The 16,270-nt window shown below is 40.9% G+C and overlaps 1 protein-coding gene across 2 annotated transcripts in view; it reads right to left on the reverse strand.

Moving 5' to 3' along the window:
• The window catches only part of GK5 (glycerol kinase 5), a 78,074-nt gene extending 64,501 nt beyond the window's left edge, over positions 1 to 13,573 (reverse strand). Inside the window, exon 1 of one of the 2 annotated variants that reach the window (XM_004459230.4) lies at positions 13,277 to 13,573. In XM_004459230.4, coding sequence (XP_004459287.1) covers positions 13,277 to 13,429 — 153 coding nt within the window. In that variant the 5' untranslated portion in view covers positions 13,430 to 13,573. The remainder of the gene's footprint in view (positions 1 to 13,276) is intronic. The other variant, XM_023588984.3, reaches the window with a different exon arrangement.
• Positions 13,574 to 16,270: the final 2,697 nt, after the last annotated feature.

A 16,270-nucleotide genomic window follows, 5' to 3' on the forward strand; every position in this document is an offset into this window, starting at 1 on the left:
CTCACACGTTATACATAAGTTAACTTGAAACAGATTGTATGGAGTTCTGGAAAAATGGGGTCATAGTAGGCACACAGGGCTCAACTCTCTCACAAAACAACAGAGAGAGAGCAGATGTGGCTCAAGCGGTGGAGCGCCCACCTCCCACATGGGAGGTCCTGGGTCGTGCCTCCTAAAGAAAATGAGCAAACAACAAGCAAAGAGATGAGGGAGCTAATACAGGGAGCCAATGTGGCTCGGCGGTTAAGCGCTGGCCTCCCACATATGAGGTCCCAGGTTCAACCCCAGTCCCAGTATCGAAAAACAAAAAACAACAAACATGAGCTACCAAAGCCCCTCAGTGGCCGGGAAAGGCTCACATTCCCCACTGTCAAGACATTAAGCCTGGATAAAATCCTTAGCTCACTACAGCCGACTGAAAGGGGAAGAGATGTCTTCCTCTATGTCAGCTGTTACAAGGGAAGAGAGAAGGTAAGTTGGAGCCTTTTCTTCAGTGAATCCAGCCAGCAGAGCTTGCTTTGAATTGTGGCTCCCAGAAACACTGGAAAGCAAAGGTTGAAAGAAACACCTCTGTAGAAAGGTTCACTGAGAAGCACCATCTGCTGGCCAGAAAGGAAACTGGAAGGAAAAAAACTGCTTTTAGGTCTCTCTTTTAGCCCACTAGAAGAAAATCTGCACCCCATTAGTGAGTCCCTGGTCCAATTCTGATACCTTAAGCTGGCTATTTTATTTTTTTTCAATAGGTACCAGGGATTGAACCTGGGACTTCATACATGTGAAGTAGGCACTCAACCACTGAGCTACACCTGCTTCTCAAGCTGGGCAATTTTAAAGACTTAGAATAAGTTGACCCAAAAATCAAAGAGCTGTGGAAACAAACACACACCAACAAGAGAGAAAAATTGACCATCAGAGTAAATTTACCAAAGTATTCAGATGCCTACACATTAGCAAAAAATCCAGCCAAAGGAACAAATCAAATATCCTGACAAGATACAGGATTTAAGACAACTCATCAATGATAATCACACAAATCTCCTAAATCTGGATAGAGGATAAACAACAGAATAAAGCTGGAAATCAATAATGAACAGAAAAAGGGAAAATTCATAAATACATGGAGATTAAGCAACACACTCAAATAATCAGTGGGTCAAAGAAGAAATGGCAAGAGAATTCAGTAAATATCTTGAGATGAATGAAAATGAGAACACAACATATCAAAACTTATGAGATACTGCAAAGGCAGTGCTAAAAGGGAAATTTATAGCCCTCAATAGTTATATTAAAAAAGAAAGAGCTAAAATTGAAAATTTAACTGAACACCTGAAGGAACTATAAAAAGAACAGCAAATTAATCCCAAATCAAGCTAAAGGAAAGAAATAGTAAAGATCAAGCTGAAATAAATGAAACTGAGAACCAAAAAAAAAGAGAATTAACAAACCAAAAATTGGTTCTTTGAGAAGATCAACAAAATCAACAAACCCTTAGCTAGACTGACAAAAAAAAAAAAAAAGAGAAGACACATATAAAGAAAATCAGAAATGAAATGTGGGGAACAGTACCATTGAATCCTCAGAAATAAGAGCAATCATAAAAGGGACAACTGTACACCAAAAAATAAGACAATGTAGATGAGACAGACAAATTCCAAGAAACACAGAAACAACCTACATTGACCCTAGAAGAAATAGAAGACCTCAACAATTTACAAATGAATAGATTGAAACAGTCATCAAAAACCTCCCAAGGATGAAGAGCCCAGGACACGTGACTTCACAGGTGAATTCTACCAGTCATTCAAAGACAATCTAATACCAACCTTGCTCAAGCTCTTCCAAAAAAATTGAACAGAAAAGGATATTACCAAACTCATTCTATACAGCCAACATCACCCTAACACTAAAATCAGATAATGATACCATGAAAAAAGAAAATTAGAGACCAATATATCTAATGCATACATATGCAAAATCTTCAACAAAATACTTGCAAACTGAATCCAGAAGCACATTACAAGAATTATACACCCAGATCAAGTGGGTTTTATCCCAGGTTATGCAAGGGTAGTTCAACACAAGAAAATCAATTAAGTATTAAAAAAACAAAAAAACAAAAAGAAACTTAGAAGACAACCAGCAAGATACTAGCAGAGTAAGGCATTCCAAGAGTCAGCTCATGCTACAGGGCTAGTTAGTAATCACCCAGAGCTATCTAAAGCACCTGTTTGGGGGCTCCAGGAGACCAGAAGAGCATCTTGCAGCATCCTTGAAGGAATGGAAGGAGGAGACTGTCCATCTGCAGATATTCGTAAGTAAAGCATTCCACACCATGGAGGCTGGTGCCCATCCTCCACTGGGAGCAGAAGTCACCTCAGGAACGATTCCATGGCAGGAATTGGAAGTTCCACTTCCCCAAAACAGGGGAGGAAGAAACAGCTGGGCACCAACTTCAGCTATTGATTAGTAAAATTGGTGGGCTGAAGTATAATCCTAAAAACAGCTAAAGTTTGAAACTGTCCAAGTCAGAAAGAGGCTGGTAGCTGCCATTTTAACTCCACCCCCAATATGAGGGGAAAGGGAGCGGACTGAAAATCACACTGCTGGTAGGGCCCAGCTTCTTTCCGTGCAAATAGGACTGCAGCCCTAGCCTAGGCTTCAGCCCCACTTCTTGCAGGGAGTAAGCAGGCACGACCTGCACCAGCCTATCCAGGTAACTGCAGGTACATTTACCTGGCACAAACTGAATAGTTGGAAATTTACTGGGGCAACTGCAGTCATTCTGGCCTGCATGGCATAGATTGCTACCCACATCTACAGCTCCATCCCCACCCCAAACAGGGGAGGAAGGGGCATGAAGCTTCACCAACTATGGTCTAGGTCAACATGACTTGGATTACTACACATGGCTGTGGCTCTATCTCTACCCCTGGCAAAGGAGAAAAGTGGCAGAAGCTTCATCCATCCTTGGGGCAATGCAGGCAGCTGGTGCCTCCACAGCTTACAGCACCAACTACATCCTCGGCACCTACAACACAACCAGCAAGGGAGAAGGGGCAAGAAAGCCCTAAACTGAAAAGAGAAATGGCACCCAGAATAAATGCATCTAGTAAGCCAAATGCCAAGACACCAAGAAAAAACTACAATCCATACCAAGAAACAGAAAGACAAGGCCCAGTTAAAGAACAAGATAAGCTTCCAGATGACATAAAGGAGTTGAGACAACTAACTGTAGATTTTCAAACAAATCTCCTTAGTAAATTCAATGAGCTGGCTAAAGAGATTAAGGATATTAAGAAGACATTGACTGACTGAGCACAGAGAATTTGAAAGCATACATAGAAAAACAGCAGATTTTATGGTAATGAAAGGCACAATAAATGAAATTAAAAATACACTGGAATCATATAACAGCAGATTTGATGAGGCAGAAGAAAGGACTGGTGAGCTTGAAGACATGGGCTCCAAAAGTGAATACAGAAATGAACAGATGAAGAAAAGAATGGAAAAAATTGAACAAGGACTCGGAACTAAAAGACAGCAAGAGACATGCAAACATACATGTCATTGGTGTCCCAGAAGGACAAGCAAAGGGGAAAGGGGCAGAAGGAGTATCTGAAGAAATAATGGTAGAAAATTACCCAACCCTATTGAAGGATATAGATATCCATTCCCAAGAAGCACAACATTCTCCCATCCAAATAAATACAAATAGACCAACTCTGAGAGTCATACTAATCAGAATGTCAAATGCCAAAGACAAAGAGAGAATTCTGAGAGCAGCAAGAAAAAAGTAATGCATAAACATATAAGGGATACCCAGTAAGATTAAATGCCAATTTCTCATCAGAAACCATGGAGGCAAGAAGACAGTGGTATGATATATTTAAGATAGTACAAGAAAAAAACTGCCAGCCAAGAATCTTATATCCGGCAAGACTGTCTTTCAAAAATGAAAGTGAGTTTAGAATATTCAGAGGTAAACAGAAACTAAAAAAGTTTATAATAAAGAGACTGGCCTTGCAGGAAATACTAAAGAGGGAGTTAAAGTCTGAAAAGACAGGACAGAGAGACTTGGAAGAGTCTAGAAATGAAGATTATATCAGTAAAAGTAACTAAAAGTCTCAAAAGAGTAGTGAAAATAAAAAATGACAGATAAAACCCAAAGTTCAAAATGAGTGGAATAAGAACTGCCTTTACAGTTATAACATTGAATTTTAATGGATCAAACTCCCCAATAAAAAGACAAAGACTGGTTAAATGGATAAGAAAATATGAGCCATCTACATGCTGTCTGCAAGAGAATCACCTTAAACCAAGGATACCAATAAACTGAAAGTGAAAGACTGCAAAAAGATATTCCACACATGCAGTAACCAAAAAAAAAAAAAAAAAAAAAAAGCCAGTGTAGCTCTACTTATATCAGATGAAATAGACTTTATAAGAAACTAATATGCACAAGCTGAGAAGAAAGGCAGGAAAAAAGTTCCACTTACAATAGCAACTAAAAGAACCAAATATTTAGTAATAAACTTATCCAATGATGTAAAGCACTTGTATCCAGAAAAATACAATGCAGTGTTAAAAGAAATTTTCAAAAAAACAACTAAATAAGTGGAAAAACATTCCATGCTCATGAATTGGAAGACTAAATATCATTCAGATGTTAATTCTACCCAAATTGATATACAAATTCAATTCAATCCCAACAAAAATTCCACCAGTATTTTTTAAATAAATGGAAAAATCAATTATCAAATTTATTTGGCAGGGTAAGGGATCCTGAATAGCCAGAAACATCTTGAAAAGGAAAAGCAAAGTTGGAGGACACTCACTTTCAAACTTTAAATCATATTACATAGCTACAGTTGTAAAAACAGCATAGTACCAGCATAAAGACAGATGCATAGACCAATGAGACGGAATTGATGGTTTAGAAACAGACCCTCACATCTATGGTCAAGTGATTTTTTGACAAGCCTGTCAAACTCACCCAGCTCAGGTAGAACAGTCCATTCAACAAACGGTGCCGGGAGAACTGGATATCCGTAGCCAAAAGAAAGAGGAGCCCTAGCTCACACCTTATATAAAAATTACCTCAAAATGGATCAAAAATCTAAATATAACAAAAAGACTAAAAAAAAGAAAAAGAAGAAAAAAACACCTAAGTATAAATTCAAGAACCATAAAGCTTTTTGAAGAAAATGTAGGAAAACATCTTACAAAACAAGGTGGTAGGTGGTGGAGATATGAGGAGGACTGTGATGGACTACTGATGCTTAATGTATGTAGAAGTTTTAATTAACTTTACTGTAGAAGTGTGGAAATGTGCAGAGTTGATGGTAACACAATATAGTGAGTAAAAGCTGGTTTAAAAATGGGAATGTTACCAGAAAGGGTAGTCTAGGGAGGTAAATGTCAATTGAAAGAAAACTAGAGAATAACCTAGTGATTGTATAACATAGTAAACTCAGAGGTGGATGAGAATTGTGGTTGATGGTACAGATGCAAGAGTGTCCTTCTGTGAACTAGCGCAGATGTATATCAAAATTGCAGGGTGGTGGGAATGTGGAAAAGCATGGGAAAAATATAACTGGAGTGACTGGTAGACCATGGTTAACAGCAGTACTGTAATATTCATGTATCTATGCCAAGAAATATGTGTTGCTAATGGAGAAGTATGGAAAAGTGTGCCAAATATCCACTAAGGACCATGATTAGTGCTAACGGTCTGATGATATTATCTTATAATCTGTAACAAATGTTCCACCACGGTGTGGTACATTGATAGAGGGTACTGTATGGGAATTCTGCACATGTGTATGATTGTTTCATAAGTTCACAAATTCTGTATTAAAAATATATTTAAAAAATAATAGTAGGGTGGGTTGGGGGAAAACCACCGAATGTAAGATATGGACTATAGTTATTAGTAAGATTTTGACAATATTCATTCATAATTTGTAACAAATGTCTTACAACAATGCAAGGTGCTGGTGGTGGGTTGATGTGTGGTACCCCTATATGATGTCATGCATATTTGCTTTGTAAATTCAAAACTATTTACGTATGTTCACGTATAAATGATATTATAATAATAAGGTGGGTTGAGGGAAAAATACACCAAATATAAGATACTTTGGTTAGTAGTAATATTTTGAGGATGCTCTTTCATCATTACTTAAAAATGTTTTACAACAATGCAAGGTGTTGGCGGTAGGGTGAGGTATGAGAGTCCTGAATAATGTTACGCATGTTTGTTTTGTAAGTTCACAACTGTTACTATATACTTATAGTATATACTATATACTTATATAATTATTTATGTGTATTTATGATTGATATACTTCAATAAATTTTTTAAAAGGTAAAAAAAGCACACTTTAATAAACTGATGAAAAACATCACACAACTCCTTCAATTGATGCGGAAAAGGCATTTGACAAAATAAAGCATATTTTCTTGATAAAAACACTCCAAAAGATAGGAATAGAAAGCAGCTTTCTCAATATGGTAAAATGCATATATGAAAACCTACAGTGACCAATGCACTTAACAGTGAAAGACTGAAAACATTCCTCCTGAAATAGGAACAAGGCAAGGATGCCAATGTCACCACTGTTATTCAATATTGTGCTTGAAGTTCTAGCTAGAGTAATTAGACTAGATAAAGAAATAAAAGTCACCCAAATAGTAAAGGAAGAAGCAAAACTTTCACTATTCACTCATATGATCCCATATCTAAAAAAATCCTGAAAAATCAGCTACAAGAATAGACAGGTTCAGCAAAGTGGCAGGATACAAGATTAATACACAAAAATCAATAGCATTTCTATATACTACTGATGAGCAATCTGAAGAGGAAATCAGGAAAAAAAATTCCATTTATAACAGTGATTTAAAATATCAAATATTTAGGAATAAGTTTCCAAGGACAAAAAGAACTTATATTCAGAAAACTATAAAACATTGCTAAAAGAAACTGAAGAAGACTTAAATAAATGGAAAGACATTAAGTGTTCATGCACTGGAAGACTAAATATCATTAAGATGTCAATTCTACTCAAACTGACTTAGAGATTCAATGCAATCCCAATAAAGATCCCGATAGCCTTTTTTGCAGAAATGGAAACGCCAATAAGCAAATTTATTTGGAAGGGTAAGGAGGCCCAAATATCCAAAAATGTCTTTAAAAAGAAGAACAAAGTTGGAGGACTCTCACCTCCTGATTTAAAAGCATATTACTTAGCTACAGTGGCAGAAACAGCACGGTACTGGCATAAAGACAGACAGACTGAAAAATGGAACAGAACTGAGAACTCAGAAACTGATCCTCACATCTACAGTCCAGTGATTTTTGACAAGGCCGTCAAGCCCTCCCTGCTGGGCCAGAACAGTCTATTCAACAAATGGTGCTGGGAACACTGGATATCCAAACCCAAAAGAAAGAAAGAGGACCTCTTTCTCACACCTTACACAAAAATTAACTCAAAACCGATCAAGGGCCTAAATATAAAAAGTTTAACACCCATAAAACTCATAGAAGAAAACGAAAGACAATATATTCAAGATCTTGTGGTAGGCAGTAGTTTCTTAAACCTTACACCCAAAGCATGAACAACAAAAGAAAAAATAGATAAATGGGACCTCCTCAAAAATTAAACACTTTTGCACCTCAAAGGATTTTGTCAAAAGGGTGAAAAGGCAGCCAACTCAATGGGAGAAAATATTTGGAAATCATATATCTGATAAGGGTTTAATATCCATGATGTGTAGGGAGATACAACTCAACAATAAAAAGACAAATAATCTGATTTTAAAATGGGCAAAAAACTTGAATAGACAGTTGTCCAAGGAATAAATACCTACGGCGAAAAAACACATGAAATATGTTCAAAGTCACTAGAAATTAGGGAAATGCAAATCAAAACCAAGAGGTATCATTTCATACCTATTAGAACGGCCACTATTAAAACGACAGACAACTACAAGTACTGGAGAGATGTGGAGAGATAGGAACACTTATTCACTGTTGGTAGGAATGCAGAATGGTACAGCCACTATGGAGGACAGTTTGGCAGTTCCTAAGGAACTTGAATATAGACTTGCCATATGATGCGGCAATACCATTACTAGGCATTTACCCAGAAGAAGTGAGAACAGTGACATGAAAACACACCTGTACACCGATGTTCATAGCAGTGTCATTCAAAGTTGCCGAAAGATGCAAACAACCAGGTGTCCATGAACTGATGAACAGAGAAACATTCATCGGCCAGACACAAAAGGACAAATACTGTGTGATTGTACAATTCATAAAACAAAGAACCGTTCAAATGGACTTCATCAAAATTAAAAATGTTTGCCCTACAAAAGATATTGCTAAGAAAATGGAAAAACAAGCTACAAACTGGGAGAGATATCTGCACATGCAACAAAGGACTTGTATCTAGAATATATAAAGAAATCTGAGAAATCAACAGTAAGAAAACAACTCAAGTTTTAAAAAATGCAAAAGACTTGAATAAGCACCTTACTGAAAAAGATTTATGGATAGCAAAAATAAGCATGAAGATACTCAACATCAACATCATTAGCCATCAGGGAAAGGCAAATTAAAATCCCGATTCACTTACCACATGACTAGCAATCCCACTCCTAGGTATTTACCCTAGAGAAATGAAACTTACGCTCCTATTAAGTACTTATACGCGAATGTTTGTAGTAGCTCTCTTGATAATCACCAAAACCTAGAAAGAACTCAAATAGACTTCAACAAGTAAATAAATTGGTACATAGATATAATGGAATACTAACTACTCAGAGATAAAAAGGAACAACATAGACAAATGCTGAAAAAAGCGAGTTTTGAAAGATTACATACGGAATGATTTCACTTAAATAACCTTCTCAAAAAGACTAAACTGGAGTGACAGAGAAGAGATCAGTGGTTACCAGTGGGAAGTGGGTATGACTACAAAAGTGTAGCACAAAGGAGTTTTGGGGTTAACCCTATACAAGTGTGAAAACTCAGAACTGTATACCAAAAAAGCAAATTTTACTGTATATTAAGATCTTTTAAAATTAAATTAAAAGTACCCATGGTTTGAGATTGAAAGGATGGCTTGAACATATGTGTTTATCTCTAGTCCCTCTCAAGACACCATTAAAATAAAGACATTAAAAAGGTTTATATGCACAAAGACAAAGAGAAGAGGGAAGCAAACAGAATCGTAACAAATGTTTTTAATATGAACAGTAAACATGCAGGTGGTACTTGACTTACAAAGAAAACTGGTACCTCCCTGCCCATTCAGATTAGACCTCTCCTCTGCTCACACTGCCCACCCATTTTACTTAGAACAAAAGGCGTTATTCCTTCTAACAGCCTGCTAAGTAAAACGAAATGGCTGCTAGCATTGAATATTACCAGGAGCAACCCCTTTTCAAGAAAGGGTTTTCTAAATAAACAAAACAAAACAAAACAAAACAGTTGGCCATCAGGGCTTTCCAAGAAAATGGAATGCACATTAGACAATTGCGGTTAAGCAACACCTAGTGACAAGTCAGTTTCAGGCACTAGAGATAGCCTGCCAGAATGGACAAGCATTCCATACCAGTCAATGTGTAACTAGCCCTCATTTTGTAAGAACTATTCTTCCATGTAATAAGGAACTTTAACATCAGATAGTCGTTGTAACCCCCCCGCTTGGAAATTCCCTAAATGCCTTTATAAACTGTGACCAGATGGCTATTGAGACTCTCATTCCGTGTTTGATTTGAGATCTCCTTGCTCGCGAGTAGTTCCTTTCTCTCAAGAAAGTCTTTTAATGCTTTAATTTATATAAAGTAAATTGTTTTCTTCTGCCAAGCCTGTAAGAAGAACATCAGATGTGAAATGAACACCAGAGAACCTATGCCCCTACTCCTCAGAACGTGAGCTCCCAAAGAGCAGGGATAGCGCCCTCTTTTTGTTAACCCCCCCCCCCCGCCCCCATACCTAGCTCTTACAGGCACTCCATGAATACATGGTGAATGAATGAAGAAACATAGGAACACACTATCAGAGCCATGCCCACAAGGAGACTGCAAGGATTCTAGGGTAGAACCCTAGAAATCAGAGCACCAGGTAGCTCCCAAGCTAGGATGCCAGACAGGGCTGAACAGAGGACTGGTTCTCTTCAGGAAGCATCCCCAGTTCCCCTCTAGTCCCTGCAGCCAGATCACCACCACCCCCTCAACCTGGCAAAGGCAAGAGGTTTACTCCCTGGAGGGGTTAAACCAGAGTTCTGTACTTGCCCAGATACAGCAAGTACTGCAGTGAAGCATGGTATTAAAATTATGAACAGATAACCAAACAAAGATCATCATTTAAAGAAAAAGTGCTAAAATGCAAGATAAAAGCCAAAAGAAAGAGAAAAGAAGGAACTGTGAGGAAATAGTGACAATACAGGGAACAGAAAGGGCGCTGCAAAGGGACAGGAAAGAATTTTATTATTCACCAGGAAGCACACCAGAAATGAATCTACTCCTCTTCCATCAGATAATATTTCTATCTTTCCTATGTAAGACTTTCATAAATACAGACTGGAATGGCTCAACCACAACGCCCGCCTTCTCACTCCAGTGTAGACATCACCATTTCCAGCCTACAAACCATCATCTGTGCCGGGGACAGCAGTGGCTCTGCATCACACACACCGCCGAGTCACTTCCCCCCACTTCACCAACCTAGACAGCTCACTGTCCCAAACATGTCACAATAGCACAATCTGTTTCTCCGCCAAAGGAAGATCAAAACACAATCAGACTGAAAAATGGGCTGTTTTGTGGATGAAAAACAAAGAGAACCACCAGATAGCCCATTTCTCATGAATGTACAGAAGTCACACTGCATTGCCTGTTCTCTTTGGAGTGGTCCGTCTTGTGCTTCCAAACAAGATGTTATCATATTTTATGGTTTCTCAACAATGGCACCACGTTCCCACTTGGGGAACATGATAAACTTTCTCCATTTTTAAGAACTTAAAAATATCAAATATTCACTACTAGGACTGCCAACACAGAAACACAGAATACAAGTCTAGTATCTAACAGCAACAGTTAAGGGCTCAAGAAAAGTTTTTCAAAAACAATAAAAGTTATAGGAAAAAGATTAAAAAAATTATCTTTGCTGTTAAGCATAAAAAATTAATGCCACAAGAAATAAAACTGCCATCTTCTGGGAGGCCTAGGACAAACTTCCTAACGTTTAAGAGTTTGTTTGGGATTTCAATTTTAACTAAAAGGTCAACACTGCCCATTCTGTTCTTGTCTCTAAGAGCGATCTCTTTTCAGTTTTTCTTTTTTTTCTTTTTTCAAGATATTTAATTGGCAATATCAATCAAATCCTATAGTAAGATATTTTGGGTTTCTACTGTACATTCTTTACATCATATTATTAGCAAAGCTGTGATTTTTACTTGAAAAAAAAAATACAGTCAAGTTGTGTTTCACCTAATGGGCCCCATGAAGCAAACTGAAATTATAATACTTTAGCTTTCTTTCAATTATTTATTCAGCACCATGAGGTAACAGGCCAAATGCTAAGTAGCAACGGGACCCTCTTCCCTAAGGAACGCAAGCTACCTGCAGTAAAGAACCAGTTCTTTTTTTTTTTTTCTTCTAATTCATGTGAACCAATACTTTTTAAGATACAATTAACACAAGTTCCTAGAAAACTGAAAGGAAAAAAAGACATACAAAATAAAAACCCAAGTGTTTTATTTTTGGAGTCAAAAGACATAAGATCACTGTCAAATCGCTATGAAGCTTCTAAAAGCTTCGTTTTCTATAGCTATTTCAGTCCCAACAGTTGGGGAACCACACATTGAGGGCAGGGGCTTCTCATGTTTATTTTCTCATGTATTTCTCCCACAGGTGTCCTGCCACTCTCAGCAATCTTGATTCATCTTTGAGATTCTCATTTATCTCACTTCTAAAAGAATGATTCACCCCCAAATTATAGAGCGACTGTGAAACTTTGCATCTCCTAACCATTTTTTTCCTTGTAAAAAGAATTCCTTAACAACAACAACAAAATCACTGCTTAAAACAAAAGTACTTTGTGTTTAGAATTATAAGGAGACTGGGAAAATAGACTAAGAAAAGGAGGGAACCGTCACCGAAGGGCAGTGTGAGCCTTTCATCGTCCTTTCAGGTTGGGACAGTAACAGGTCATGGGGTGGGCGGGCAGTGCTCACCAACAGCTAGTGAGAGAAGGGACAAAGGAGCTGCCACAGCCCCCGCACTCTGTCCTATTCTGAAACCTGAATGGAAGTCCGCTGTATCCTCAAAACTGATACTTGAAGTAGTCACCGCTTCCTTGTGCTCTGACTGGACCTGCATAAGGGCAACTGCTGGCAAAGAACACCAGCACTAAAGGGGGTGCAAAAAAGGGTGGGACTCAGAGAAAGGGACCCCAGTGCTTCTAGGAACGGTTCATGTACCCGACAGTTCCTGTCCTCTTCAACACTTCCAACATGAAAGGTGCTGGTTTTGAAAAGAAGAGTAAAGAACCCTACATCCAATAAACCTTTTTGTGTGTGTGCACTGACAATTGTGTTAAAAATCACTTCATTTAAATACAAACAGAAGAATCACATCTATCTGCTCGTTGCTGACCAATACGAGTAATTCAAGGCTTTAATGATGACAAGCAACAGAAGACTTGGTAGGTTTCTCAAACCAGAAAAAGACATTACGAATTCTCGAAGATGGAAATGTAATAACAAAACCTCAAAACTTGCCCAACACTTCCCATATCAACGGGCATCGGTAGCTCACGTGAGGAGCCAGCACTCTGAGGAGTTAATAACAAATGGGAATTGAACAATAAATTAAAATTTTATCAGAGGTCTACCAAGGAAGTGCAGTGGGAAAAAAAAAACACAAGGAAGCCACAAAACCACCCTTTGGCTTGGATTTGCGCAGCCTGCTCTGCCCAGCGAGTCGCTGCAGTCCCACCTAGGTAAGCCCAGAGAGGCGACGACCCAGGCGACGGGACAGCGGGGCGCGGCCCAAGGGCCCACACCAGACCCGTCCTGCCCTCAGGCCGGCCCGGGGAGGGCGCTCGGGGATCTGCAAGGTCCGAGCGCGCCGCCCGGGACCAAGGCTCTGCCGGGCTGCAGGTGGCGGCGTCGGGAGCGAGAGGCCGCGCCCGCCCTCTTCCCGTCAAGCGCTCCGGGGCGCCCCGCGAGCCCCCGGCCGGCGGCGCCGACGCCCGCGCCCTGGTCACCTTCTGCGCGCTGGAGCCGCAGATCCGCGTGGCCCGGTCATAGACGTGGCAGCGGATCACCGAGCTGCCCACGTCCAGCCCCAGCACGAAGCCCACGCGTGGCGCGCTCGGCGCACGGCGCTCCGGGCACTCGCCCTCCGGGCCGCGGGGCATCACGGACACCTCGGCCGCGCACGCTTCTCCAACGAGCCACGCGGGGCACACCCCGGCATGGAAGGGCGAGCGCCACGCCGCCGCTCCGCCGCGCTCTGCCGCCGGGAGCCGACCCCTCCGCGCCGTCCCACAGGCGGCTCCGCCCCCGCCGCAGGCCCCGCCCCCGCGCCCTGACGTCACGGCCGCGCCGCGCCCCTCGGCGACGCGCGTTCGGGCCCCAGAGGCCGGGCGGCCGGCGCTGAGGAGCCAGGCTGTTTTACGAGCGTGTGTCAGACAGTTCACCTTGTACGGGAGACACCCACGGCTTTTAGCTTATAATTTTAATGCTTAACCTCGTAATTCCCACCTTCCTGAGGTCTCGCCAGCCGGTTTTGTTTGTTTTGTTTTTACTCCTAGTGAACGTTTTATGAAATGTATTAAAAAGTAAAAAGTGACGAGAAATTCGAATTTGGCCAAAAGCGTTTCTTTACAGAATAAACTGAGTTTTCCCCCGAGACATACCTCCCCAGAAAATGTGATCGCTACAGTCTCCACGTGTAATGCACATCAATAAAGAGCGTGAGCTTCCGCAGCCTTGTGGGAAGATGAGGGCACAGAGAAGGGAAAGGAGAACGCTGAGTGTTAGGGCAAAACGGCCCTCACTGGGACACAGACTGACGAGATGGCAGGCAGAAGTTTACTGAGAAGCTCTCCCAACGGAGGGGGTCTGAAGACTAGACCTCAGGTCCCCCACCGGGATGGTCGGAGTCTGAAGAGAGACTTCAGCCGGCTGGTGCGAGGTGGTGGATGTGACTTTACACAGTACATCAATAGGGGGGAAACGTGTGTTCCCGGGGAGGGGATTAAGGTACAGAGTACAGCCTTGGGCCATACGCGGCTGTAAGAGTGAATTCGGGTGCATGGCTGGGGGTCGTGAGCTAGGTGTTCTTGAACTGCAGGAGGGTTGGGATGAGGGTCTTCATCTGCTCCATTCCCACTGTGCTATGGCTCATTCTTGGGGGGGCGGTTAGGCTATCTTCCTACACGTAGGCGGCTGTGCTCAATGGATGGGAATGGAGCACAGCCTTAGGACCTGTTAATCATTGCCAACCGTGTAAGGGGGAAACTCTTTACATTTCTAACTCTTTGATTATAAATATATGATGAAGGACCTAAGTAACGGGAATATTGGGCAGAATGGAAGGGTGAGAGGATTTGGGACATTGACTCAGTCTGGCTACTTCCTGCTGCTAGGGGGCAGCGAAGTGTTCACTTCCATCTGTCCTGTGGGTTCTGATTGCTGGTCCTGAAGGGGTTGGTATTGGCGTTCATGTAACAAAAAGATGCCATTCACATATTCCTGAGTTGTTGAATGTATGATTTGGCATATGAATCGGATGAGAAGCTGTAAGAGACAAGGACCAAAAAGAAGCAGCAACACTATCGGTAATGGTGTTGTAATGGGTAAAAGGATTGATTTCAGGGGTGAAGAAAAGTAAGGGAGAAATGAGAATCACCAAGATTGATTTCCATAGCTGTTGTCTCGGGCGCCCTGAATGACTTCCATGGTTTCCTTTCAAGACTTCAAGATTTTTTTCACCTACCCAGTTTGGTTACCATAAAACAACAAGTTTCATTTATGATTGCCTAGGTGCCTCCCACGATCTGGTGACATTCTCATGGTTGCTTCTGAGATTAGTACATCCTGTTAGATTACGGACAGGAGTGGGGGGGTTGGGTTCATCTGTTATCAGGTCAGGGAAGATCTGTAGGCACCGACTGGGGTCACTGGGAGTTATTTTGCTAAATGGGGCTAACACTTAGGGTGACTGCTTTTACCATCAGGCTGCAGACCAGCGATTGCGTTCCCCAGAATCTGAAAGCCTCTTAGAGGCCCTCAGGCTTTCACTGCTGCCAGAGGCATGGGTTCCTCCAAACACATGGCGAAAAGGGGCCTGGATTCCTGCGGCTCCTGTTCACAGATCTCCAGCCCATGGATCTGCCCAGGCGGAGCTGGGGCCTTGACCTGTAGAGTGGGGGAAGGTGGTAAAATGACCCTGCTCAGCTCTTCACAGTGACCAGCACCCTGAAAACCAGTGCCTGAAAATATTCATCTTCTGTCTATAAAATTATAAAATACAGTCTTGTGCTGTTTGTGAAAACATTTAACACTGCAGAGTGGTATATCAAGTAAAAAGTACAGGATATCCGTTTTGAACCGAATCGTTCTTTGGGGCAAATTGTCATGTTAACCAACTGGCTTTCAGCTAACTTGACCAAACTGTTTTTATGGCCAAATCACTTGATGCTTGGAACGTATACCAGGAAGAGTATCTTCTTTTCTCCTTCTGTCCTGCCCCTCTTTTGTTCCAAATTGCCTCAGGGCTTGCTTTCACCAGGGCTGGTGATTTTGGTTAGTCATATATATATATTTTTTAAAGTCCCAATATTGTTATTTGAAATAAATGACTAATGGGTCCTTTTCACAAAAGATAAAATTGTTTAGTATTCCTCAATATTAATATTTAGTATCATTCTTGGGCTTCTTTATACACCTGTTTCTAAATTAAAATCAATTATCTTTCGTAGTATCAAAGACTCATAGAATGTGAGGAAGGGATCTTAGAAACCATGTAGTCTAATGTTTTCATCTGTTTTACATCTTAAATGACTTTGGGACCCTGATGAACACCATCTTCCTGGAAAAACGCTTACAAAATTCTGCGTGTAATTTCAGGTGCTGGGTATGGCGTAGATTAGCCAAGAAGATCTCATCTGAAATCGGAGCTCATTTCCCTAACCCCAGAGAGATTGTAATGTAGGAAGGGCTAAGGGAACAAAGGCACACTGTGTTTCCTCCAC

The sequence above is a fragment of the Dasypus novemcinctus genome, chromosome 4 (genome assembly GCF_030445035.2).
Source record: "Dasypus novemcinctus isolate mDasNov1 chromosome 4, mDasNov1.1.hap2, whole genome shotgun sequence".
NCBI classification, from domain to species: domain Eukaryota; kingdom Metazoa; phylum Chordata; class Mammalia; order Cingulata; family Dasypodidae; genus Dasypus; species Dasypus novemcinctus.